The 24,230-nt window shown below is 32.6% G+C and overlaps 13 protein-coding genes and 1 non-coding gene across 14 annotated transcripts; 6 read left to right on the forward strand and 8 right to left on the reverse strand.

Annotated features, from left to right (window-relative positions):
• Positions 1–58: 58 nt before the first annotated feature.
• WICANDRAFT_26802 (uncharacterized protein) lies at positions 59–1,381 on the forward strand (the record flags this gene model as incomplete). The annotated part of the gene is made up of 1 exon (XM_019181303.1): positions 59–1,381. One exon carries the CDS (start codon positions 59–61, stop codon positions 1,379–1,381), a length of 1,323 nt encoding a protein of 440 aa, XP_019042179.1.
• A 73-nt stretch (positions 1,382–1,454) lies between these two features.
• On the reverse strand, positions 1,455–2,070 carry LSM1 (Lsm1p; the record flags this gene model as incomplete). The annotated part of the gene is made up of 3 exons (XM_019181284.1): positions 1,455–1,741; positions 1,802–1,870; positions 1,932–2,070. 3 exons carry the CDS (start codon positions 2,068–2,070, stop codon positions 1,455–1,457), a joined length of 495 nt encoding a protein of 164 aa, XP_019042180.1.
• A 164-nt stretch (positions 2,071–2,234) lies between these two features.
• WICANDRAFT_t16 lies at positions 2,235–2,322 on the reverse strand. The gene has a single exon. It is a non-coding gene; the product is annotated as a tRNA-Trp (tRNA).
• A 1,278-nt stretch (positions 2,323–3,600) lies between these two features.
• UTH1 (SUN family protein UTH1) lies at positions 3,601–4,851 on the reverse strand (the record flags this gene model as incomplete). Its single annotated transcript, XM_019181357.1, has 2 exons — positions 3,601–4,406; positions 4,641–4,851. 2 exons carry the CDS (start codon positions 4,849–4,851, stop codon positions 3,601–3,603), a joined length of 1,017 nt encoding a protein of 338 aa, XP_019042181.1.
• Positions 4,852–7,447: 2,596 nt separating this feature from the next.
• Positions 7,448–8,365, forward strand: PHO86 (Pho86p; the record flags this gene model as incomplete). Its single annotated transcript, XM_019183097.1, has 1 exon — positions 7,448–8,365. The coding sequence occupies one exon, from the start codon at positions 7,448–7,450 to the stop codon at positions 8,363–8,365; it is 918 nt and encodes a 305-aa protein (XP_019042182.1).
• Positions 8,366–8,869: 504 nt separating this feature from the next.
• On the reverse strand, positions 8,870–9,544 carry UIP5 (Uip5p; the record flags this gene model as incomplete). The annotated part of the gene is made up of 1 exon (XM_019180771.1): positions 8,870–9,544. A coding segment is annotated over one exon (675 nt), but the record flags the coding sequence as incomplete, so codon positions are not given.
• A 633-nt stretch (positions 9,545–10,177) lies between these two features.
• SHB17 (sedoheptulose-bisphosphatase) lies at positions 10,178–11,037 on the forward strand (the record flags this gene model as incomplete). The annotated part of the gene is made up of 2 exons (XM_019184505.1): positions 10,178–10,221; positions 10,275–11,037. The coding sequence occupies 2 exons, from the start codon at positions 10,178–10,180 to the stop codon at positions 11,035–11,037; spliced, it is 807 nt and encodes a 268-aa protein (XP_019042184.1).
• Positions 11,038–11,120: 83 nt separating this feature from the next.
• On the reverse strand, positions 11,121–12,491 carry WICANDRAFT_61022 (uncharacterized protein; the record flags this gene model as incomplete). The annotated part of the gene is made up of 1 exon (XM_019183098.1): positions 11,121–12,491. The coding sequence occupies one exon, from the start codon at positions 12,489–12,491 to the stop codon at positions 11,121–11,123; it is 1,371 nt and encodes a 456-aa protein (XP_019042185.1).
• A 465-nt stretch (positions 12,492–12,956) lies between these two features.
• APM4 (Apm4p) lies at positions 12,957–14,380 on the reverse strand (the record flags this gene model as incomplete). The annotated part of the gene is made up of 2 exons (XM_019185454.1): positions 12,957–14,201; positions 14,258–14,380. The coding sequence occupies 2 exons, from the start codon at positions 14,378–14,380 to the stop codon at positions 12,957–12,959; spliced, it is 1,368 nt and encodes a 455-aa protein (XP_019042186.1).
• A 411-nt stretch (positions 14,381–14,791) lies between these two features.
• Positions 14,792–16,174, forward strand: PRS5 (ribose phosphate diphosphokinase subunit PRS5; the record flags this gene model as incomplete). The annotated part of the gene is made up of 1 exon (XM_019183099.1): positions 14,792–16,174. One exon carries the CDS (start codon positions 14,792–14,794, stop codon positions 16,172–16,174), a length of 1,383 nt encoding a protein of 460 aa, XP_019042187.1.
• A 222-nt stretch (positions 16,175–16,396) lies between these two features.
• On the reverse strand, positions 16,397–17,533 carry RTK1 (putative serine/threonine protein kinase RTK1; the record flags this gene model as incomplete). Its single annotated transcript, XM_019181222.1, has 1 exon — positions 16,397–17,533. The coding sequence occupies one exon, from the start codon at positions 17,531–17,533 to the stop codon at positions 16,397–16,399; it is 1,137 nt and encodes a 378-aa protein (XP_019042188.1).
• Positions 17,534–19,003: 1,470 nt separating this feature from the next.
• Positions 19,004–20,992, reverse strand: MAM3 (Mam3p; the record flags this gene model as incomplete). Its single annotated transcript, XM_019185455.1, has 2 exons — positions 19,004–19,476; positions 19,540–20,992. 2 exons carry the CDS (start codon positions 20,990–20,992, stop codon positions 19,004–19,006), a joined length of 1,926 nt encoding a protein of 641 aa, XP_019042189.1.
• Positions 20,993–21,570: 578 nt separating this feature from the next.
• NAP1 (histone chaperone NAP1) lies at positions 21,571–22,854 on the forward strand (the record flags this gene model as incomplete). The annotated part of the gene is made up of 2 exons (XM_019181233.1): positions 21,571–22,690; positions 22,718–22,854. 2 exons carry the CDS (start codon positions 21,571–21,573, stop codon positions 22,852–22,854), a joined length of 1,257 nt encoding a protein of 418 aa, XP_019042190.1.
• A 114-nt stretch (positions 22,855–22,968) lies between these two features.
• Positions 22,969–24,109, forward strand: WICANDRAFT_89274 (uncharacterized protein; the record flags this gene model as incomplete). The annotated part of the gene is made up of 1 exon (XM_019186178.1): positions 22,969–24,109. A coding segment is annotated over exon 1 (805 nt), but the record flags the coding sequence as incomplete, so codon positions are not given.
• Positions 24,110–24,230: the final 121 nt, after the last annotated feature.

Here is a 24,230-nt window from a genome sequence, read left to right on the forward strand (position 1 = left end):
CTATCATTAGTTTTTAGTTTCTTTACTATTGTTCAACATCATTAGTATCATCATCATCATGTCTGCACTAAATCTAGATACTTATATCCCAGAATTGGTCAAGAAGCACATCTCGAAAAGAGGTTATGAAACCATTCAAAAAGTAAAACAATTCGTTGAAGAGGAATGTCTTCCTGCTGATGAAGTGTATTTCAATCAAATGTCAAATGAACCTTCCAAAAGATGGGCTTCAGTTCCTCCAATCATTGAAGAATTGAAAGAAAAGGCTAAAAAATTAGGATTATGGAACTTGTTTTTAGCTGGTTATAAAGAAGGTCCAGGTTATTCAAATTTAGAATATGGGTTAATGGCTCAATTTCTTGGTAGATCCCATGTTGCTCCAGAAGCTACAAATACAAATGCCCCAGATACTGGTAATATGGAACTATTTGTTAAATATGCTAATGAAAAGCAACGTAAAGAATGGTTGGAACCTTTATTAAATGGTGATATTAGATCAGCGTTCTTGATGACTGAAAAAGGTACCAGTTCTTCAAATGCTTTAAATATTTCACTAAGTGCTAAGAAAGTTGGTTCAAATGAAGTTGTCTTGAATGGTACAAAATGGTTTGCTTCAGGTGCTGGTGATCCAAGATGCAAAGTTTGGTTAGTTATGGCTAAAACTACTCCAGATGCAGAAAACCCTTACAAACGTCATTCTGTTATTGTTATTGATGCTGAAAAGGCTCAGGCTACTGGGAAAGTTAAAGTTGTTCGTCCTTTACATGTCTTTGGATTCGATGATGCTCCTCATGGTCATTGTGAAATTCAATTCAATGACTTGAGAGTTCCTTTTGATTTATTGGATAAAGAAGGTGAAGGCTTCACTTTAATCCAAAGTAGACTAGGACCTGGTAGAATTCATCATTGTATGAGATTAATTGGTATGGGTGATGAAGCAATCTATCAAGCTATCAAAAGAGCTTCAAATAGAGAAATCTTTGGTAAATTATTCATTACAAAAGAAGTATTCATTCATGAATTAGGTGAGAGAAGAATCGCATTGGAAAGAGTTAAATTATTAGTTTTGGAAGCTGCCTTAAAGATTGATTTAGTTGGTAGTAAAGGTGCCAAAAAGGAAATTTCAATTGCCAAAATTGATACTCCAAGAACCGTGGGAAATATCATTGATTGGGCTATTCAAGTTTATGGAGCTGAAGGTGTTTCTCAAGATACTCCTTTAACAAGATTATATATGAGTGCAAGAATGTTGAGAATTGCAGATGGTCCAGATGAAGCTCATTTAAATCAATTGGGAAAAGCTGAAGCTAAAAAAGCTAAAGAAATTAACCAATTATATAGCAGAATCTATGCTAAAACCAAAAGATTAAGCAAGTTTTAGTTAATGGAGGTTTATGAAAGTTTACGAGTCAAGACTAAGTAGTAAAATAAAGTACAAACATTATCATTATAATCTAAAATACATAAAAATGGTCACTAACCAACCCAAATTTATGCAACTTCTTTGTCTTTTTCTTACTATCAACGGTTGATTTTTCGTTTGCTTGTTTCTGTTCAGCTTTGGCTTCAGGGAATGGTATTCTAGTTAATTTTGATAGTGGTTCATCTTCTTTATCAATATCGACATCACCTATTATCACAATGTTTTCACCACGAACCAACAAAACACCAAGATAATCTTCTCCAAATCTATTATCTGGTAAATATATTCTCTCCACTGTATCTTGTAACACAATACTACCTAATTAAAAGACTCTTGTTAATATAGACTCTTCAATTTACAAAAAAAAGGTATACTGACCATATTGATCAAAAGTTCTCAAAACTCCAAATAATTGACGACCATCTGTCAATGTTACACAGACTTTTCCTAAAGATCACAAGGTGTTAACAAATATAATTCCATCTCAACATCATCTTTGAAAACTTACTATCAACATAACCAATTATAGCAGCAGCTGTTGTGAATGAAAATGATTCCAAATATAACTCAGCAACATTTTCAGATAATTGTTCAACTGCATTCTTGCTGCTCTTTTCAGAGACTTCAGGTGTAGGACTTGCACTCATTACTCAAAAATATAAAAAGCAAAATACAATTAACGGTTTAAAATTATTGTTCAACTCATCAACTCATAGGTTAAAATGACTTTTGATTATACGTTCAGTTCGAAAAATACAGAATTTACCCGGTATTTGCGTGCCCAAACCACGAAAAAAAAGAAATTGAAGAATGACACGGACAGGAATTGAACCTGCAACCCTTCGATTGCACTAAATTCCAAACTGGAGTCGAAAGCTCTACCATTGAGCCACCGCATCATCTTGAAGTTTGTCGAGCCTCCTGAGCTCCAGACGATTACAAACCGGGGGCAAAAACGTGACTCAAAATTACTTTAATGGGTATAAACCGACTGATATCTTTGTCAGATTAAGTGTATACAGTCAACTTCTTCCATTTCAATTTGATATTTGCAGGTAAACTTGTCATTTTAATTGATTAAGAATTTGTGGAATACTATATCTGCTTATATATTTTACTCTGGAGTGCTTTTTTGATTGTCTGAATAAGATGAGGCTTCAAAAAATTGGTCTATTCAAACTAGCTATTTTTTTCATTATGGTTCGATAGTCGAGTTGAACTTCTCTTTTCTGATAGATGTGCTATTACAGGCCCTTTCCAGAGGTTCGTTAAAATGATCTGTGTGATTTTAAGTGATTGGAATAGGCAATTATGGGTATTGTATCATTATAGCTATTACAGGGCTATTCACATGAGAGAGTAAAAAAAGACTTCAAATCATCGTTGGAGCTTCAAGATCTGATCAGTGTATTTCTTCTGCTTAATACTACTATTGACCACGAGAACAAAGTAAGCTATGCCAACTAGAGATTGACACAAGAAGCATTGTCATGGTCAAAGAGCTGGAATAGTTGGGCCAACTCAGAATATCGCTCCAAATTTATTGAGGGCTGTCACTTCATGAGAGTAGGGAAAACTCTAGCTGTGTATACTAAAAAGGCTGAGAACTCGCTGATGTTACCAGTATTGTACTTCTAATACAACAGGTTATTGACTGGAGACACTTCTATAATATTAAATAGCTGATCAGCTCGCGACGTTGCATTAATATAATCATGGGGTTCATCATCTGTACTAGGTCGATGCTAAAATACGTGTTTAATTAATTAAGCCAAAGACGTATTAATAGATTTATCATACCAATTGTGAAGAATTAATGAACCATAGCTACAATATCAATGTGTTAATAGAAAGAAAACTTTTATAAAAAGATCACTGCAAATAAAAAATGTACAAGCAATAGTAAAAAAAGACCCAGGTATTTAAAAAAAGTATAACGATAATAATAATTGAAAATAAACTAAACCGAATCCTAAAAAAAGCCAAATAAATAACCATAATATTATCACCACCAATTAGATGATAATTATGAAAAGGGTATCATAAAAAATAAATTTGACTGAGAAGTTGAAATAAAAAAGGTAACGAACGACGAAGGCAATATAATCACTGCAGCTTTATAGCTAAAAATAATTTGTTTTGTAATAAAAAATCATGTTTTCAAGAAATCAATTCCTTTAATAGAAAACAAAGTTAGCAGTACCAGAGGTAACTGAAACGGTACAACCATCAGATTCTGAACCTGGACCACCAGAGTATTTACCATTGATGTAAGAACAGTCACCTTGAGCAGTGGCACCATCTTGACCAACGATTTTAAGAGAGTAGTTTGGTGAGTTTTTGTTGTTTGGATTTGGAATAATTGATAAGTAAGTAGTACCATCAGTGTAACCAGAACCTAAAACAACTGGAGCCCAGTTACCAATACCAGAACCTTCAGTACCCCAAACACAACCATCTTCAACGGAAACACCAGCATCATTAACATAGTATTGAGCTGAAGTTTTACCACCTCTCCAGTTGTAGTAACCATCTTCCTTAACAACAGACATTGGTTTCTTTGAACCGGCTTCAACTAAAGTTGGGACAACCATGTTTTCGGAACCTGGATAATCAGTACGACATAAGGCAATTGATTTTTTAGCATTGTTGACAGCATAAGAAGAATCTTGACCCCATTCACATAATGATTTTTTGTTGGAGTTTGATTTGTATAAGTAACCATTTTTACATAATAAACCACCAACTGAGATACCGTTTGATGGTTGTTGACTTGGCCATTGAGTTTTGGACATACCAGCTTGACAAGCATAAGAACAGTAGTAACCATCTTTACAAGTAGATGAAGTATCACCATTTTGGTTCATAACTGAAGCCCAACCACCGAAATCTAACCAATCTAAAGAGATAACACCTTGACCAGATGGGAAATCTGAACATTTGTATTTACCATCTTCAAATTCTTCTGATGGATCTTCAAAATCTGATAAATCACCATCAATACCGTTTGATGAACCTGATGAACCAGAACCAGAGCTTGAACTTGAACTTGGTGAGGAACTTGAAGAAGTTGATGAGGAAGCGTTATCACCATTTGAAGTTGAAGCAGAAGCAGAGGCAGATGGGGAAGTTGATTGAGCAGTTGATGAAGATGAAGCTAAAGTGGTAGTTTGAGCTTTTTTGTCAACAACTGAAGTGGACTCAGAACCATCATCACCTTGAGAGGTTGAAGTTGAAGTGGCAGCTTGAGTAGCAGTAGTTGATGGAGTGATTGGGTTACCATTACCATCAACGTAAGCAACTTGAGTTTGGGTAACGTAAACAACAGCTGGATCACGACGGTGTAAATGATGTTCATGAGCATGAGCATGAGGAGCAGCTAAAACTGATGAGGCAAGAGCCAATAAAGGAATGATTGAGTATTTCATTTTTTGATAATATAAGCGCTGGAATAAAATAGACTTGGATAAACAAACAAATAGTAAGGAAAGACTGAGAGTTGGATAACTTGGATTAACAAATAAGATAAAAAGGGTTAAAGGAATGTGATGTGTTAATCTTGTTGATGTTAAAGAACGTGTAGTAGTTAGTTTATCTGACTTTTTATGGTGAAGCTTTGAAATTAGAGAAAGGGAGAAAAACTGCGATGTTGATTTTTTTTATAACTTTTGTTTTCAACAGCTGTTGCCCCCTGAAGCGAATTACTCTTTCCGGTTATTTTTTTCTGCAGACGCGCGTTTCCACAGGAGCATGCAGCGCCAGAACGTCTAGATTTGATGGATTGGGAGCGCAAAAGAGGCGCTGATTCACACTTGGTAGTGGTGCTGGAGAGCTGAGAATTGGGAGGTACCATATTCGAAGAGGATTAGAGGTAGTTGTTTAATTATTAACAACTTTTATTTTCAAGATCCAAATCTATCTGAGATCTAGCTTGTTCTAGCTCAGTTGCGATGTTTTTTGTCGTCGAGGCGATGAAACGCGTTGCACGCGCCAGTTTGGCAGACTCTAAAGTATGGGAGCGTGTGTCTACCGCACTTGGATCAACTGAATTTTTGAGGAACGATTTTCAAAACAGCAATTTCAACAAAAAGTAAACAAAAACCTGAAGCGAATTAAGTATTGAGTTGGGTAACACGAATCATGATTTATCTAGTATGGTGTGCTAAGTTTAGTGTGTGCCAGATGTTTCATCATGGTGATGTGGGATCTAAAAGCAATCCCTCCTGTGATCAGAAAAAGAAAGGGATTCAACGATGAAACCACCTACATCTCCAAAACCTAAACTGTATGATCTAAAGTTTGGATAGCTCGTCTATCTACTCTAGACATGAGAGCTACAATTTTCAAAGAGTTTCAACCTGAAACCGTTTGATAATACAAATGGATGCACAGGTAGGACTACTTCAGAAGATGATTGGCCAGTCCTCGACCTCCTTTCACTTCTGTCTTCGATACCTGACATTTACATCCATCTCAACACATAATTCAGCAATTAGAGGTCTCATGCCCTATTAATGTTCTGGCCATTCTGCGCTTCCACCAACTTTCCAAAGCACTTGTGTCCATGGTGAGCCAAGTTCAGGACTCGTTAAATTAATTACATGAGCAGTGCATTTCTTTTGCGCGCCAAACTTCATGTACACAATTTACCCAAAACGGAAGGTCAGTGTGTCGCGCAACCAGGAAAATTTTTCTTTTTCACTGCCAAAATCAAAAAGCGTCATACAGAACTTCATCAAATCACGACAGAAGGTATAAGATATAATTACTGGATTTCTTTTATTCAGAGGCAACCACAAAGGCAATCACCGTTGGAAAACCTTAACGTCGACTCACAAGAAAAAGAAAAACTACCCACCTATTTCCAATGAACGATAGAGGCGTATCGGTGAGTTGTGATGATTTTTGGTGCTCTTGAGTATAGTATGTAGGAGATTGTGTGTTGATGCTGCCTTGAACCTTCACAGCTTAGCCTGATCATGCTCGAACGTTGAAACCCTACGTCTGATTGGATCCCGTACAATCCAACGTCCTCTACTTTTACGGGATTTTAATTATAGGGACCATCAATATGTATGTGTCGTTCAATCTACACGTACGCGTAATTCGTTAATTAACCAGTTACGCGTTGTACAACGATCGAGCATGGAATAGTGTATTGGTATAACATATGCCCTATTATTGACCGTAGACGACGTTCTTTGGTCACATTGCAAAGCAGCAGTAGTTTTTCTGTAATCAGGTTATAGGAAGCTTACTTATGGGCGTGTAAATATTATGAGTGCTGCTAATTAATGTTTGGCTATCTATGGATATAATAGGCCAAAACAACAGTTCTATCAAATCACCAAGCATAGAGTTGTTTCTCATGCACCTATCTTGGCCATTTAGTTCAACTTTCGCACTATACTATACTATTAATTTACTTTGTGGAGCTGTTTTTGCTTAAGGGTTTGAACAGATAGGGCGATAATAGTACGTCAAGTAACAAACCCTTTCCCACTTTTATAACCAAGAGTACAGGGTTACAGGTTTGAAAGTGACCTTAACATGATGCTCTAGTGATTCTTTGGTAACAAGAAAAGTTATATATACTGGGCATCTAGTCTTTATGTTCTTCAGTTGTTCATGAACCTTTGATCTTTGTAATTTGATGTAGTTCGTAGCTCTTCTGATGTCAATTAATCAACAACATCTCGAGAGATACTCATTGACATAAAGCACAAAACTGTCAAGAACCAGAACAGTTAAACTCAGTCTCTTTCAGATACCGTCTATTCTCTTGACTATTCTCATCATCTTCAAACTCCAGTCTATACTACAATCTATTCAGACCATCGCTTCAAACCACTGCTGCCTCCATTTCGCGAATTGGTTTTTTCTCACCAAGTACACGTGTGTCAAAGAAATAAGGTCAAACGACCTATTGATGGGTAAAAAAAAATACATAAAGAAAACTGTGATCCATCAATTCCCAAGTATCTCATCTTCTCTACTCAAAAGCCAAGAACGTGATATAAAGCCATGGTTAAACAAAAAGAAATCAGATTGGATCAACCAATAGATCATAATGCTCCTCCAACTATCTATGGAACAAAATTGACACCTTCTTTATCAAATGCTGCATTAAATTTAACTATAGATTTCATTAGACAAAAACAATCACAAGCTAATACAAAGATAATGACACATCCTTATTCTGCTTTAATAATAGTGACTGTTGCCTCGTTATTTGGTTATTGGAAAGTTGGTTGGATCTATGAAGCTGGTGGTTGGGATTTAGTTAAACAAAGTAGAGATGAAATTTTCAGTATTGTTGTTTTCGTTACAATGTTTTCATCTATCTTATTTACCGTTTTAACAAGAACCACTGATTTCATCAAGACAACTTCTGAAGATTTAGTTAATGATAATGAAGGTATCTTTGGTGTTGAATTGAAAACTTTTGCAAGTTTAAATGAAAATTCAAATGATAAAAAAACCAAAAATTTATTACCAAAAGGTGATAATACTCAAATTATAATCTATAGAGATACTCCAATTGCTGTTCTTTCATTAATACCAAAACCTGAATTATCAAACGAGGAAAAATTTGTCACTAAAATCACTGGTTGTGGTGTTCGTAAAGTTTATTATAAATCTGGAATTATTGAAGATTTAATTGATTGGGCAATTTATAGATCTAATTCATTGAATGTTGGAAAAGCTGAAAAAATCATTGTTTTAATTGATGTCATGTCAACAGATTTAGATTTAAAGAAAAAGTTGGCTTTGAAAAATTTTAAATTTGTTGAGAAATCTTATTATAATAATTCAAATGTCTTGAAGCTATTTGGTATTTATAATGAAGTTTGGGGATTGAATTTGAATGTTACAAGTTTAGATGATTCTAAAGTTGAACAAATTAAAACAAAACCAGGTGCAACTGGTGTTGATAAATGATTGAAATGGTGATTATACATATTCATTAAAAACTAGAATGTACTAATGGTTTTTAAAAATTAATTTAATGCATGCATAATATTGTTGTTATTTACAGTGAATATATATAAGTAGTTTTCACATCAAAATCCCATTTCTCTTTTGATTTATTCTTCTTGATCTCATTTTGATTCTGTAAAAAGTGAATGCAACATAAGAAAGAAGTAGAAGGAAAATGAAGAGGAAAAAATATTTAATCAGTTTCCAAAGAGTTCCGAAAAAATCAAATCCTGAAGCAGCTTCAGCTGCTTTTCTTTGCTGTAATAATCTTTCTTTATTTCTTAATTTACCTCTTAATCTTGCTCTTTGTGCTGCATTTCTCTTTTTACCTGGGTTGTTTCTTCTTCTACCTCCTCTATAATCTTCTTCTTCTTCATTTTCTTCATCTTTAGGAGAATCACTAGAGCTGACAGCATCTTGGAATGAAGATATAGTTTCACCATTCTGTTTTAATGAAAACACATCCACTTCAAAAATATCATGATTTTCAAATAAATCACCAGTATTTGCACTGAATCCTAAATATCTATCTTTTGGGATATGAACATCTTTTATTGTGAAACAATTTTTCCAATTACCATTGATATTATAATCTAATGATAGATAACCATCTTGCGTAGTATGAATCAATCTAGCATCAACAAGATTATTTCTTGAATTATATATTCCACGTGCTGAACAACCGGCCAATTGATTGGTTTTACCATCAGTATCTTTATCATAAGGTGTTAATCCATCACCATTCATAACATTGATATATGGGAACATTGGACCTTTTGGTGCATTTCTATAAGTATCAAAGAATATGGCTAGCCCTTTAAAATAATCTTCAGAACCGAAAACTGGACCTTGATTTAATTTCCTATCTGTTAAAAACATTGCAAATCCATCACCTTTTAACCCATTAACACGAGCTTTACCATTTATACTAAATTTGAAAGTGACTTCAAACCCATCATCATTGAAAGAGTTTTTATTGAAGATTGAACCTGCTTGATCTTTTTTCTCACTAGTTAATCTGACATAATAGTTATTTTTAATTAATGTATCACCTTCAATATCCCAATTTTTAGATTTTAAATCATTCTCCAAATAAGGAGTTTTAAGCACCTGGGTGTCAATTCTAACTCTTTCAACATCCGAGCCTGAATTCTTTTCACCAGATATGATGTTGTTTACTTCTTCATTCGATAACGAATCACCTGCATCACCACCACTAGCTGAACGGAAAAACAATAGATATACCACAAGCAGCACCACACATCCACAAATGCTCTGTAGTCTTCCTGAGCGCTTGACCTGGGAAAGAAGCGACATTTTGGTTCCTGGATCTGGCAAATCTCCTTTGGCCTTTGAAATGTGTTAATTCAATAATTGGAACTCTGAATTCTTGAACAGGTGTAAATTTGACTGTTTCTGTTTGGAAATGTTATGTAATCAGAATGCTGTTGAAGGAGTGCGTGTACCAGGTTCCATGAAAAGCCTTTAACTATGGCAACCGGTTTAAAACTTGCGAACTGAATTCAGCAATTATTGAGTATAAGCCAATTGTGTAAAGGGAATATCGGCTAAATTGTCCTTTAATTCTACAGAGGACAATTTAATTCAGGAAGTTATTGAAACTCTGAGTGTTTTCAAATCAACTTAACTTGTTTTCGGAGTACTGTGAGACCAAAATTAAAGAGCTGCCATCACCTGTGCTGCTCAATCTATCATCAACGTTCTCAATTGATTCTTTCTTAAACTGATTATCAACTACAGGCTAATCAAAAAATGACTAAAGCACCTTGTCCTAGAGCAATTTTTGTCCGTCATGGGTAAGTTCCACACATGGGTATTAAAGAATAGGGTAGTACTAACATTAATATAGTCAAACTGAATGGTCCAAATCAGGTCAATACACTTCAATCACAGATTTGGAATTAACACCTTTTGGTGTTGAACAAATGAGAAGAACCGGTAAGGCATTATTCTCTACAGATTTCATTAAACCTGATCAAATCACTTATATTTTAACATCTCCAAGAAAAAGAGCATTACAAACCATTGAATTAATCTTGGAAAGTATTCCTTCTGATATTAGAAAAAACATTCAAATTGTTATTGATAATGATTTAAGAGAATGGGAATATGGTGATTATGAAGGTTTATTAACTTCTGAAATCATTGCTAAAAGAGCTGCTAAAGGTCTTGATAAAGAAAGACCTTGGGTTATTTGGAGAGATGGTTGTGAAAATGGTGAAACTTCTGAACAAGTTGGTTTAAGATTATCAAGAGTTATTGCAAGAATTCAAAATATTCATAAACATGCAATTAATGATAATAAACCAAGTGATGTCTTGGTTTTCGCTCATGGTCATACTTTACGTTATTTTGCAGCTTTATGGTTTAAATTAGGTGTTGAAGAAGCTATTAATGATTCAACTCCAAAATATATTAAATCTTATGAAAATGATGAAATTGAAGCTGTGGAAATTGAAACTTATAGATATTTAAATTCAAATCCAAATTTCATCCTAGATGCTGGTGGTGTTGGTGTTTTAAGTTATGCTCATCATAATGTTGAAGAACCTGCATTATCCTTAGCTGGTGCTTTTGTTGTTCCTCCAGAAGAACAAAGTGCTGATTTTTGATCAATAATACTACAACAATATTAGACTTTTTCTAGCACGTAACATCGTTAAATTATTTTCTTTGACTTATATATAAATGTAGATCAAACATCTGGCATTTTCTTTAATTGATTTAATAATTCATTTTGTTCATAAGATAAAACTCTTCTACTTCTTCTTTTTTGATTAGTTGAACCTGCAATCCCACTTTGATTATTATCCATTAAACTTCCATATTTGAATGGTGAAGTTATGATTGGTGATCTTGTATTTGGTTCAAATTCATCTGTACTTATATAACCTGGTTCTTCATCAATGACGATTGGAGATTCTCCCTTTGGTGAACCAAATGAAACATATTGATCAGAATCCCCACCAGAGCCATCAATTTGGTGGTTAGTTTGAATCATATTTGGTGATAATAAACCTGATCTTTCAGTTGAAACAGAACCTCTTTTCAAAAAAGCTGTTGAATGATCTTTTGGATCCAATTCTTCTAGTCTCCAACTCAAAGCGAAAACTCCTAGCAGTACTAAAAAAGTCCCCAATATAATCATAAATGATTGAAATTTTGTTAAAACTTTCAATTGATTATAAAAAACTAATCCATTTATAATGTTTGTAATGTTATAAATACAAAACACTAAAGGATATAAAATTGAAGTGGAAATGTTTTTCAAACCTTTGTTTAAAAAAATTAATTGAGTTATAGCCAATATGAAAAAACTTGAAATTATTATCCAACTTTTAAAATTTTGTAAATTATTGTAATTTTTCTTTACAATTGAATTTATTATAATCTCCACTGCAGATTTAGCTAATAATAACGAATGAGCAGATAATGTACCACTGATAACACCATACAGTAAACCTTTAACAAATCTAAACTTATCAATTGATACATCAAACATTGGTCGTATTATATTTGATGACGATGACCTTTCATGCAAAATTTGAAATTTTTTGGAATGTATCAATTTTATAACATTTATCCAGATCAATATCAGAACAACAATTGTATTACTTATAATGATCCAACTAACAAATTGTTTCCTTTGCATTAAATCCAACAATTCTTTTAATGAATGATTTGGTTCAGCTATACTTCCAAAAGCTGCAATAAATAAAGCTCCAAATCCAACCAATATTGTTCCAATTATTGACAGTTGGGTGAAAGCTTCATGTAAAATGATTGAAGAACATATTGAATTGAAAACTAATCCAATTGCTTGTAAGGGACTTAATATAATCAAAGGTAATGTTGTAATTTGAATTGATGAACCTAATAAATTTGCGATTAAGAATAACAAGAATCCTACTCTCCATAAAGGTCTTTTATAAGGTGGTCTATGATTGTCTAATTTGATTTCTTCCAATAAATGTGATTTCCTTTGTAATGTTAACCCAATTGATTGGGTTGCTGAAGATATAACACCAATAATACATCCCAGTATTATGGTACCACTAGCTGGCATCTTATGTTAAATCCTGATCGATTTTTGTAAATAGACTATTAGGATGTAAAACTCAAGCGAATGACTTTTATCTTTATACCTTCTTGTACCTCTTTCTTTGTCTTTTGATATCTTGCTATAATTTGCACAACACACACACGGCTGGAACCAAACAAGCCAGAACTCTCACTTGCAAAACTAGCTGCTGAACCTTGTTAGCTAATACCAAAACCGCTGAAACCTGAACCAACTAAAACAAACACGCGTATCTTTGATTGACCAAAGCAGGAATTGATCTCACTTCACACGATCAAATTACAACAGATGTGTTCCTTCGACAAAAACTGTCAATACAAAAAAAAATGGCATATTTTTTGGGAATTTTTGGTTTTAGTCGCGGAATTATTTGAGTTTCCTAAAGAGGAAGAACTACCGTATTAGGAAGTAATAGTGTTCATTTAATTCATTCATAAATTGTATTTTATTTCAATATCTAACTTCATAAGACCCTCCTTGTGATATATATCTTACCCACTTGATCGTGGAGTAATTGGATTTTTCAACAACTTTCAAGAATCTTACAACAACACCTGAACTACTAAACATTAATAGTTCAAAATCAAGAGTTATTGGAGGTCTTGAATTGGAGTTCATTGTTGTTGATGATGATGAGGATTTAGATGCAACTGTTATATTTGCAGTTAATGAGTGTTCTGTTAATCCTGAAAACTTGTTAAATTTCCAAAAAATGGCTCCATCTTGAGTGGAAAATTTAGTTTTACCACCTGAAGAACCAAATGAAACATCAATAGTTGATGGAGGAGTTGGAATTTTTACAACAACATCTGTAGCTGATAATTTGCTTGGGAATAATGATTTTAAATTTAATCTGAATTCATATTTGGATAATCCAGTTTCTGTAATCATTGGAGTTAATTTGAAAGGTAAGTTGATGTTTTCTGATGCTCTATATCTCATTAATTCAAATTCTCCATCTGGTGGGATGAAATTTATTAATCTATCAGTATCAAATTTATCCAATTGAACACATTGATGGAATTTACAATCTTCTAATATCACACTACCTGCAGCTGCTTTTGGTATAGCTTTTTTATTTTTAACATCATATTGTGCCAAAAAATCACCATTAGATTCATCATCTTCTCCCAATGATAATGCATCATTCAAACCAAATTTACATACTGGCATTCCTGATAAATGAGTCTTCATATCAATATGACCATCAATATAAGATTTTATAATACGTCCATCTTTTGAAATTAAAACATTAATGTTTTCAAAGACATCAAGGAATATTTCATTTCTTCTATATTTAATGTCTGATTTCCTCCATGGAATATCTGTTGATAATTCTCTATGTGAATTAACTTTGGAACTGCTTTTATTTGAATTTAAAATTGGTCTTAAGCCTGAATGAACAATATCTTTTGGAGGTGGAATTATTTGCTTCAAGTTGTTGAAATCCATCGGTTGAGGATATCCAAATTCTAATATCTCATCTAGTAAGTCGTAAATTTTACTGAAATTGTCCTTTATAACCTCATCTGTTAAATCACCAAAATATTGAACAAGTAAACTTTGGAATTTGTACAAGAATTCAAAGATAACGGAAGCATCAGTGTTTGATCTTGTCACAGCCACTATCCATAAGTCACTGTGTTTTATATGAAGGAAAGTAGTTGACCCTAGAGTTAATAATGGAGATCTCAGCTAGGTCAGATGTTAGTTTTATTATGGCTTCTCGGGACATAATTAATGGCACATACGTCGAGGTTGGAAATGACTTGGATTCTAAAGATGTCGCTGATGTTTCTCTTGACACCGTCCTTGAACAGTCTGGATATTATGACGTCTCCCTTTTGGTTGAAGATGAACAGAGCATTGATCATGGCTGAGGCTATTGTGAAGTGGATGGTTTTGGCTCAGAGTTTCCAGAATCCAATCCATTTTTTCGTGTTTATTATCAAGGAATTCGCGAAGATACCGATAATTGCCTTGAGGCAGTTGGAGATGAAGAGAATTTGCTGAGCAGAAAGGTGTTTTTATTTAGAATTTACTTCAGTTTCATCTGTATCCAATTGGCCCAAATATCAATCATCATTTCTTTAAAATAACCCCATATTTTAATTCCCAATCACACAAATTTTATAGTATCCCAAGGTTTCGCGAATTCTGTTGATGATGGTTTTTTTTTTTTTTGCTCCATTAAATCATCAAAAAAATTTTGGAGATGAAAGAGAAAAACGTGAGTCTTTTAACTGATAAGTTCACATTTAAAGAATAAAACTGGTATCGTCATCATGGTTCACGACATCGTTGTGTTTTCTGGGAGCTCACATCCAGGACTTGCTGAGAGAATCTGCCACAACTTGTCCCTAGATAAAGGGAAGGTCAAACTAGGGAAATTCAGTAATGGTGAAACCTCCATTAGTGTCAATGAATCTGTTCGTGAAAAAGATGTCTATGTGGTGCAAAGTGGCTGTGGTCATGTTAATGATAATTTCATGGAGCTATTAATCATACTAAGTGCCTGTAAAACTGCTTCTGCTAAAAGAGTCACTGCTGTTATCCCATTATTTCCTTATTCAAGACAACCTGATATCCCATATACTAAGAAAGGTGCTCCTTTAGTTTCAAAACCAAAATCTGAATACACTTTTGAAAGTGTACCAAACACCCCAAGAGCAAATTCTAGAAATTCTAATTTTGAATCATCATCATTTGAAACTCCTCAAAAGGAAATCCAACCAAGTGAATTAATTCATCAACAACCACCTCCAAGTTTTAATCTTGAACAACCAACCCCCAAAAACCATCATCATCATCCTTCTCGTATCCCAAAAATCCCAGAAACTAATCAAAATAGTACAAGTGATGGTAACACGAAACCAATCTCAATAAATTCTGGTTATAAACAATGGGTTGCCCAAGCTGGTACTTTAGTTGCTGATTTATTGACATGTGCAGGTGCTGATCATATAATAACTATGGATTTACACGATGCTCAATTTCAAGGATTTTTCGATATACCTGTTGATAATTTATATTCAAAACCAATTTTACAACATTATATCTCTTCAAAAATTCCAAATTATCAAGATGCTATAATAGTTTCACCTGATGCTGGTGGTGCCAAGAGAGCTACTGCAATTGCAGATACTTTGGGTATGTCATTTGCTTTGATTCATAAAGAACGTCGTTCTCATCAAAGTAGTCGTCATCCTTCAAATGTCAATAGTAATAATGAGTTGAAGAGTGTTGCCTTACAACCTAATTTATCAAGTGATAGTGGATTCCAAATCACCACAGTGGAGAAAAAATTAAAATATGCTACAACAATGTTGGTTGGGGATGTTAAGGGGAAAGAATGTATTTTAATTGATGATTTAGTGGATACTTCATATACAATTACAAGAGCTGCAAAATTATTAAAAGATCAAGGTGCTAAGAAAGTTTATGCTTTAATTACTCATGCTATTTTCAGTGGCGATGCACTTAAAAGAGTTAAAGCTTCAGCTATTGATAAATTAATTGTTACAAATTCTGTTCCGCAAGAAGATCATCAAAAAGAACTGGGTGATGCTTTAGAAGTTCTTGATGTTTCAAGAATTTTCGGGGAAGCTATTAGAAGAATACATAATGGTGAATCTGTTTCAATGTTGTTTGATCATGGTTGGCCATAGTGATTAGCTAGGTCATAGAGATGATAGATTTGAAAACCTTAATTGAGAAGCAGCTCTTCAAATAATAATAATAAGAATTAGATTAAATATTGGATAAAATAATTTATATATGTATATGTCATAAAACTAAAAAAAAATTGTTAAAAGGGATCAACCCTTCGATTCATAAGTATAATAATAAAGTGTTAATCATGTATGTGTCTCACTATTTTTTTTTCTTTCTCATCCTTCAACTTTAACAGTAGTTGATTGGTTTTGTCTTTCATTATTGATTCTTTCCTCTTCTCGTTTCTTTTGTTGTTCTTTTTTCTTCTGTATTTCATTTAATTCATCTTCAGTAACTAAATGATGTTTATGGTTTTCAGGTTTTGTAACCAATTCACCATCTTGTCCAACTTGGCAACACTCTATAGATTTAAACCATTCATTATTAACAACTTGATCAATTAATAAACGATCTTCAGGTTTTAACTGCAACATTGCTGCAATTAAATCTCTTGATGCATGAGGTAATAATCTTAATAATCTATAAGGACCTTTTGATCTTGATTTATGATTTGGATTTTCTGGATTAATTTCAGGTTTTGTGGAAAATAATTTAAATGAATTATCAGTTTGCTTTGGAGCCTTCCATGGGAATCTTCTTAAAGTCATACAACAAAACATTATAGCAATTGACCAAACATCAACAGGTCTTGGATCATAATACCTTTCAGTTAAAACTTCTGGAGCTAAATAAGGATCTGAACCAACAACTCCCTTTGCTCTAACAATTTCATTTTCATAAGGATATTTGAAAACCACTGCAGAACCAAAATCAATCAATTTAATAATACCTTGATTTGAAACAACACAATTATCTAGTTTTAAATCACGATGAGCTAACCCCATTGAATGTAAATATGAAGTACCATTTGTAATTTGTTTAAAACAACAAAAAATTTCATGTTTTGTCATTAATCCACTCATAACAATTGTGAAAAAATCAAAAGGTGCAAATTCCATAACAACAAGAAAATTTAAACCTTCTTTCAACATATCTAAAGTTTCAATAACATTTTGATGTTTTAAAGTTGAACCAATACAAAATTCCGAGGTAACTTTTTTAGAATAATCAGCTTCAGATTCTCGATCATTTTTTGGTCTAAATTTTTTAACAGCATATAATTTTCCATCACTACGTTCAACAACACTAACTGAACCACCAGCACCTTCACCTAAAACTTTACCAGGTATACCATATTTTTCCAATAATTCTCCAGCATTATCAGTTCCAAATAATAATTTATTTGAAGCAGCAGATGAAGCTGTTGTATAAGCACCATTTGGTGGAGGAGGTGTACTTCCTTGTGAAGACATTCCTGATTCATTTATTTGATTGATATATGTTGCAATGGAATGTTTACTTTGTTCTTGTTGATGTTGATGTTGTTGAGGATTTAAAACACCACCAGAGGCTATCGGATTATGATGAAGTGATGGATGTGGTAAATGAGATTCCAATTTTTTTTGTTCTTTTTGAACATTTTTAGCAGTTTTCTTGAAAAATCTCTTTAATTTTAATGGTTGTCTTTTAGAAACTTCTGGTTGTTGTTGTACTTGATTTTGATGATGTCCCACTATATGATGAGGTTGTTGATGAGAATTTTGAGGACTTGTTGAAACAGAACCATTGGGACTTCTTGAATGGTTTTTCGATGAGAAGATTGAAGATTTTGAAGTCTTTGGTGTTAATTTATTAGCATCTTTATCCTTCTCTTGTTTATTAGCCGACATTCCAAATAATTTTAATTTTGATTTAGCATGATGTAAAATTGATTTTGAATGGGATTCATTTGAAGCGGAACTAATGATTGATGATTGAGAAGGTGATAAGTGTCTTGGAGGATGATAAGAATGTTGAGAAGATCTTGAATTCACATTCCTTATATTCATGTTATGAAATTGATCATTAATTTCACCATTATTATTAGCACCGGAACCAGCACCAGCGGTTGATGGATCCAAATAATCTGATTTCTCAACAGGCATTGTAAATGGAGTAAATTAACGCTTTCTGTGTATGTTTTATCTTTTTTATATGTCAATCAAGGGTTGAGATAAAAACATCTAGCACTTGAATTGACGGTTATTGATATTCTGTTTTTTGATTGAATTTACAAGGGAAAAAACCAAACAACAATGAAATTCTCAAAGCAGCAAAGAATATGGTCCAATTTGATGGATCTTTATATTAAATCTGTGATTGATTTGATTCAATGAATTGTTGGTGTTTAAGCAGGTGATTGGCCCGGGGCAACTGGCACTCTGAGCTTTTGATAGTTGATGAGAATATGGCTGTGAAATGTTATGACCTGCCTAATCAATTTCTCAATAATAAAACCCAAATACTGATTTAATTTATAATCTTTTCTTTAATCAAATTGTTAACGTTGTTGTTGTTGTTGTTGACGTTGATTTTACCTTCTCACTTTTTTTTTCCTTTGATTTTTTTCCTTCTGAATTTTCTTTCCCCTTTCTTTGAGCCGACTTTTGAGATTTATACAGGATATTTCAACTTGATTATGATTTTCAATTTATTTGAATAAATAACTTATAATTTTATTGAGGAAATTCTCTTTATATACTGATTTTCCTCAAGTTTATAGCTAAGAAATTGACTAAACCAAGAGAAAAACCCTAAAAAAAAGGCCCAATCGGGAAAGTTGCTGTGTTCGGTGCTGATCAATATTACGATCCGGGGTCAAAGAATTTAATACGGCTGAATTCAATTAAATACAAAACATAATTTCAAATTATAAAAGCAAAATGGGTATAATAAAGGAGAAATTAATTATCTCTATTCCTCTGTTTATCTTTTTCTCTTTCATGGAATCCATCCAGTAATTTAGAACTTTCAGATTCATGATCAACTAAATAACCTTTTATTGATTGATGTTCTTCATCATCTGAATCATGAGCACTTTCAATAATTGTTTTAGAAACACCTTGAACATTAACAACACTTTCAATGATCCCGCCTGTTCTATAACTATGTTCATATTGATGATCTATTGAAGCATTATGATCTATTGAATTTTTTCTTAATGATTGTGCATGTTTCCCCTTTGAATTATTAGTTTCTGTTAATTTATCATGTAATAAATCTGATAAATCTGCTTCTGAATCTCTAGGAGTTGAAGGATCGGGAAGTTTGAATTTTTTATTTTTAACACCATTAATTGCTTTTTTCAAATTTGTTGTAGCACCACTTCCATAATTTGGAGATGTTGATCTTGATAATGGAGTTTTAGAACGAACAACTTCATTTGTTAATAAAGGTTCAGTTGATTCTTGTTGAATGTCATCATCTTCATAATCATAACGTAATGGAGTTGAAGGTCTTTGAGGTTGAGGTTGTCTCTTGATAGTAACAAATGATTTTGAAGTTTCTAATGGATTTGAAGCTAAATTGCTTGGTTTTATAGCGGTTAAAGTATCTGGAGTTTGTTCTTTTATAATGAAATTTGGTAAATCATTATTTGAATGATGACGATTTTCTAATGAATTTCTTGCAGATGAAGTATATAAAGAATGTAAATATTGAGTCAAATGTCTTTTCGATAAAGGACCAGGTTGAGTTCTTTTAATATTTTTATGAATATCAATGAAAACATCCGATTCATCAACAATTTCCTCACCAATTAATTCTTCAATAACATCTTCTAAAGTTAAAACACCAAGAGCACCGTTTGAATCACCAGGACGTTCACTAACAACAACCATATGAGATTTCCCCTCTTGGAAATAGTTTAATATATTTAAACATGAAGTATCAGGGGGAGTTTCAGGTAAAGTTGCAAGGGGGAAACTTGAAACAGGTAAAGAATCTTCAGGATCATAAGATATCAAAACACGAACCAATAACATTCCAATAAAATTTGTTGGTTCATTTGGAATATGAATTGGAATTCTTGAAAAACCTGAATTGAAAATTTCTTCAACACATTTTTCATCAAGAATTCGATCAGATGACATTGTATAAACATTTTTCAATGGAGTCATGATTTCAAACACTTTTTTCTCTTTTAAATCTAAAACTGCACTTATAATGGTAACTTCATCATTATTTAACCTTTCAACACCCATTGTTCTATGTAAAGTGACCAAAGTTTTCAAACCAGATTTTTTATACATTGTACCATGATCTTCACCTAAGATTCTATCTAAAAGACAAGCAATAGGATAAGCAACTGGATACATTAAATACATTAACCCTAAAACAAACGGGGTAAAGAATGCACCAATTTGTAACCCATAACGAACACATAAAGATTGAGGAATAACTTCACCAAAGATAACAATTGAAACAGTGGAACCAACAACAGCAGGCCATCCACCACCAAGACAACGATCCAAAACAATTGGTAAAGTTTCATTAGTGATAACGTTTGATAATAATAAAGTAACCAAGACCCAATGTTTACCTCTATCAATTAATTTTAAAACTTTTTTAGCATTTTTTTGTTCAATTGCATCACCAGAAGTTGAAATAACTTTTAAATAAACTTCATCTTGACCCATTAAACCTAGAGTTAACCCAGCAAAGACACCACCAGCAAGGACTAGGAACATTGAAATGATCATATTTGTCCAGAATTCTTCAGGGGTGATTACTTCAGAATGGGAAGTGGTTGATGATTGATGATTGTGGTTGTCTCTTTGGAGGATAGATAAGGGGATTGAAGAGGATAGTTTTGGTAGGAGGGAGAGGACTAGGGCTAGTCTTGCTAGCTTTGAGGAGGACGCATTGTAGTTGACTCTGGGTGATGGTTTCATTGGAGGTTTAGCTTGTAGCAAGAGGATTGGTTAATTGGTTGTTGTTTGATGGATTGTTTTTTAGGTCTCCAACTTTTTGACCAATTTCAAAAGGGACTTGGCGGCACGTTTGGGAATGGCAGATGGGAAAATAGGGAGCAGAGCTTAGGTAAGATTAAGTTGGATTAGATTGGATATAGAGTAGTAGTATAATAGAATATGGAATTATGGTATATTATTATCAGTTTATTAGTTTATTGTTTATTGTAGTAATATAGTCTAAATCTATTATATTTATGTATGTCACGTGCTCCTGATCCTATCTCTAACTCCACCAATACTCATCCAATAGACTCACAAAGAAAAGGACTACACTCACAGAGAAGCATAGACCCTAACTAACTACTAATAAACCAACTAAACACCCTCGCTATAACCTTTCCAACTCACTCCAATCCCCAGTCAACCCTCTAATTCGCGAAATTCAAATCCAAAATTCGCGTCCAATTTTTTCTTTTCTCTGATCAAATTTTCATTCATTTGACAAGTGGCGTACTCAACATCAACATCAACCACCAGAATCAACTCCATCACCAACCATGTCCCAACAACCAATAAGAAACAAAATCAACCAGCTGGCTAGCGCCCCTACCCCTCAAAACACCCCTGCCTCTTTAACTGGGTCTTATCTGAAAAATAACCCTAATTTAATCGTCCCTTCCACCATTGATGAAGAAGCTGAAATTAAAAAAAACTTGACAAATAATCCTGCCTTTTTATCAATGATTCAAGGTAAATTAGGTACTTTGATAGGTAAAGATTCTGGTTATATCAATTCTTTATCTCCAAAAGTTAAAAATAGAATTTATTCTTTGAAAACTATTCAATCAAATCAAATGAAATTAGAAGAAGAATTTCAAAAAGAATTATTAGAATTGGAGAAGAGATTTTTCAAAAAATATGAACCTTTATATCACCATAGATCTGAAATTATCAATGGTGATGTGGAACCAACTGAATTGGAAATTGAACAAGGCAAAAAAATTGAATCTGAGTTAGAAGGTGATGAAGATGAAGACGAAGAAGAAGAAGAGGAAACTGAAGAAGCTGATGATGATTCTATCAAAGGTATTCCAAACTTCTGGTTAACTGCCTTGGAAAACTTACATCCAATTTCTGAAACTATAACTGAAAGAGATGCTGAAGTTTTAGGTTATTTAAAAGATATTAGATTGGAATATTTATCAAAACCTGGATTCAAATTAATTTTCCAATTTGCTGAAAACCCTTTCTTCAAAAATTCTCAATTATCAAAAACTTATTATTATCAAGAAGAATTAGGTTATTCTGGTGATTTTATCTATGATCATGCTGAAGGTGATGAAATTCAATGGATTTCTCAAGAACAAAATGTTACAATTTCAATTGAAAGAAGAAAACAAAGAAATAAACATACAAAACAAACAAGAACAATAGAAAAATTAACTCCAACTGAATCTTTTTTCAATTTCTTTGATCCTCCAAAAGCTCCACAAGATAAAGATGATGAAGATCAAGATGAACAAGATCAAGAGAATGAAGAAGATGATGACGAAGAAGATGAAGAATTAGAGGAAAGATTAGCATTAGATTATCAATTGGGTGAAGAAATTAAAGATAAATTGATTCCAAGAGCTGTTGATTGGTTTACAGGTTCTGCTGTTGATTATGGATTAGATGGTGAAGATGAAGGTTTTGGTGATGAAGGCGATTTTGATGAAGAAGATGAAGATGATGTTGATGACGATAGTGAAGAAGATGATGATGAAGATAGTGATGAAGATGAAGGTGAAGGGAAATCTAAAGCTGGTAAACAACAACCTCCTGAATGCAAACAATCATGATGATTAGATATTGCTTCTATTCATGATTTTGTTCTTTATATTATAAAACCAACTCTTTTTTTATATAATTTTAATAGTAATTTTTGTTTTAATTTCAATTTAAAATTTTTGTAGTTATACCGTCTGTCATTTCTACACGTGTACCCAGATTAATGTTACGTAATCATGTGCCCCTTTGAAATTGAACAAGGCAATTTTTTAATAAAAGAACAAGAGAATTTAAAAACAACAACAAGAACAAAAAAAGAAGTAATAAGTCAATTTAGAAAGTGATATATACTTGGTTAATCATTTGAAGAATATTGGAATATCTAAACCACAATTAGAAGTTAATTATCAAATACCAATTATCAACAAGAAACCCTTCAATTATTCTTATCAATTGTTAATATTGCTATTTCCATCTGATAACCATGGCTGACTCAATTAAAACAAATAACGTCCATCCACAAGATATCAATTATCTTTCAAATTTAATTAAACAATCTTCAACTTTAACTCATTTGAATAATTATCCTTTATTGAATGAAATTTCAAGTTTTTTCCTAAGTTTTTATATCATTAGTTATTTTGCCACATTAGTTAGTAAAATTTCATTAGATTTTAAAAATGAAATATTGTTGAAATATTTCAAATTTTCAATTGATTGGATTGATTATTTTGATAAATTATTTGATATTTATATCTTGGGTAATATTGATCATTTTTTACCAATTTTGGGGAAAATTCATTTAAAAGATTTATATCCATCAAATATTTATAATGTAACCATCAATGAAATAAAATTATATTATCAATTTTCAATTGCAAAAATTGATGAATTTAAAGAAAATCAATTAAAACCAACAATTATTTCAAATACAAATCCAATTATTGCACCAATCAATTCAAAATTATCCACAACAATTGATAATTATTTACCATCTGATAATTCAATTGAACCATCCCCTGTTTCTTCATCATCATCTGAATTATCAAAATTTTCAAATTTATTAACTTTAGCTTATCAAAGATCAAAACCTTTAATTTTAGGAAAATTTCAAAATGTTAAACAATATCCAACAAAAATTCAATCAATTTATAATGATGAATTAAATAAAAATGATCAAAATATAACAAAAGCTATAACTAATACTTCAATTGAAATTTCAAATAAAATTGGGTTAACAAATGGTAAAAAAGAAGTTAAAACTAATGGGTCATCAAATGTTGGTTTAGTTCCAAATGGTGAAATTAGCGTTAATGCTTGAGATAATTTGGTTTATTTATTAATTTTTTATATTTTTTTCCCTCTTCAGTTCTTTATCTTTTGATCATCTTTGGCTGTTATTTCTCTATCATTTTTTATTAATCTCTCTTTCTCTTGGCTATGTTTC

This window comes from Wickerhamomyces anomalus (genome assembly GCF_001661255.1).
Source record: "Wickerhamomyces anomalus NRRL Y-366-8 unplaced genomic scaffold WICANscaffold_1, whole genome shotgun sequence".
Classification (NCBI taxonomy): Eukaryota; Fungi; Ascomycota; class Saccharomycetes; order Phaffomycetales; family Wickerhamomycetaceae; genus Hansenula; species Hansenula anomala.